A 1326-nucleotide genomic window follows, 5' to 3' on the forward strand; every position below is an offset into this window, starting at 1 on the left:
AATTCATTACCTCTAAAAAAAGATAAAATATCTCTCCATTCAGGTGGGTTATTAAATTTACCTAAATTAGGTTTTAATTTTGATGATAAAATTTTTAAAGCTGTAGATTTACCTATACCATTTGTTCCAACCAAACCTAAAATTTGGCCAAGCTTAGGAATAGGTAATCTATGTAATTTAAAAGTATTTGGACCATATCTATGTACTACATCTTTATTTATATCCTTAGGTAAATTAATAATTGATATAGCTGTAAATGGACATTTTTTTACACATATACCACAACCTATACATAGAGTTTCACTTATGTATGCAATTTTTGAACTATGATCTACTTCTATACAAAATTTTCCTGTTTTTACTATTGGGCAATTTTTTTTACATTCTAAATGACATTTTTTGGGTTTACATTTATCACTGCTTACTATAGCTATTCTTAATTTTGAAGCTTCTAGTTTGTTTTCTTTATATAAATCCTCTTTATTTTTCTTCTTCATATTTTGTCAAATGATATATAATAAAATATAAAAAATTTAAATCTCTGTGGGGGCGCCTTCTGAGACTATTATAAATTTAATTGAGCAAATAAAAATTAAAATACAATACAATAAAAATATGGATATATATATATTATATATATATATATATATATATATATATTTATTTATTTATTTATTATAATATTTCATATTATTTTTCTTGCGTATTTTTTTTTTTTTTTTTTTGTCCAATTCAAAAAAAATGAGTCATTAATAAAATTAACTTGATAACAAAAATTAAGAAAAAAAGTTATTCAATTCACAATATAATTATTTAAATTTTTTTTTCTTGTAACTACAAAAAAAAAAAAAAAAAAAAAAAAAAATAATAAAAGCAATTTTATCAAGATTTATATTAATGGTATATTTTTACCAAAATATAGAGATCACATTCAAAATGATACATGTATGAATGAATAATATAACAATTCAATTATAAATAAAAAAAAAATATATACAAATATAAATAATATGAAATATATATATATATATATTTATTTTTATTTACAAATTTGGTTTTATAATTTGTTCTTTCATATTACAAAATATTCATAAAATTAATAGAAAAAAAAAAAAAAAAAAGAACTAAAATTTGATCCCTTTTTTTTTTTTTTTTTCCTTTTTTATTTGTTCTACACGTAAATTGTAAAAATAACAGGTTAAAAAAAAAATAATAAAAAATAAATAAAATTATCAGAAGTATATGGAAAATAAAAGGAAAGTTGACAAAATGGAAAAATATAAAAATATGAAAAGATATAAAAATATATCAAGATATAATATATAT

General features: G+C 18.3%; 1 protein-coding gene across 1 annotated transcript in view; it reads right to left on the reverse strand.

Annotated features, from left to right (window-relative positions):
* The window catches only part of PGSY75_1368200 (putative RNAse L inhibitor protein), a gene marked incomplete at both ends in the record, with an annotated part of 1742 nt that extends 1245 nt beyond the window's left edge, over positions 1-497 (reverse strand). The window contains one exon of the mRNA XM_018787700.1: positions 1-497. This exon is cut by the window's left edge and continues 1130 nt beyond it. Within this exon, the coding sequence (XP_018640442.1) occupies positions 1-497 (497 nt within the window).
* Positions 498-1326: the final 829 nt, after the last annotated feature.

Source organism: Plasmodium gaboni, chromosome 13 (assembly GCF_001602025.1).
Source record: "Plasmodium gaboni strain SY75 chromosome 13, whole genome shotgun sequence".
In the NCBI taxonomy this organism is placed as follows: domain Eukaryota; phylum Apicomplexa; class Aconoidasida; order Haemosporida; family Plasmodiidae; genus Plasmodium; species Plasmodium gaboni.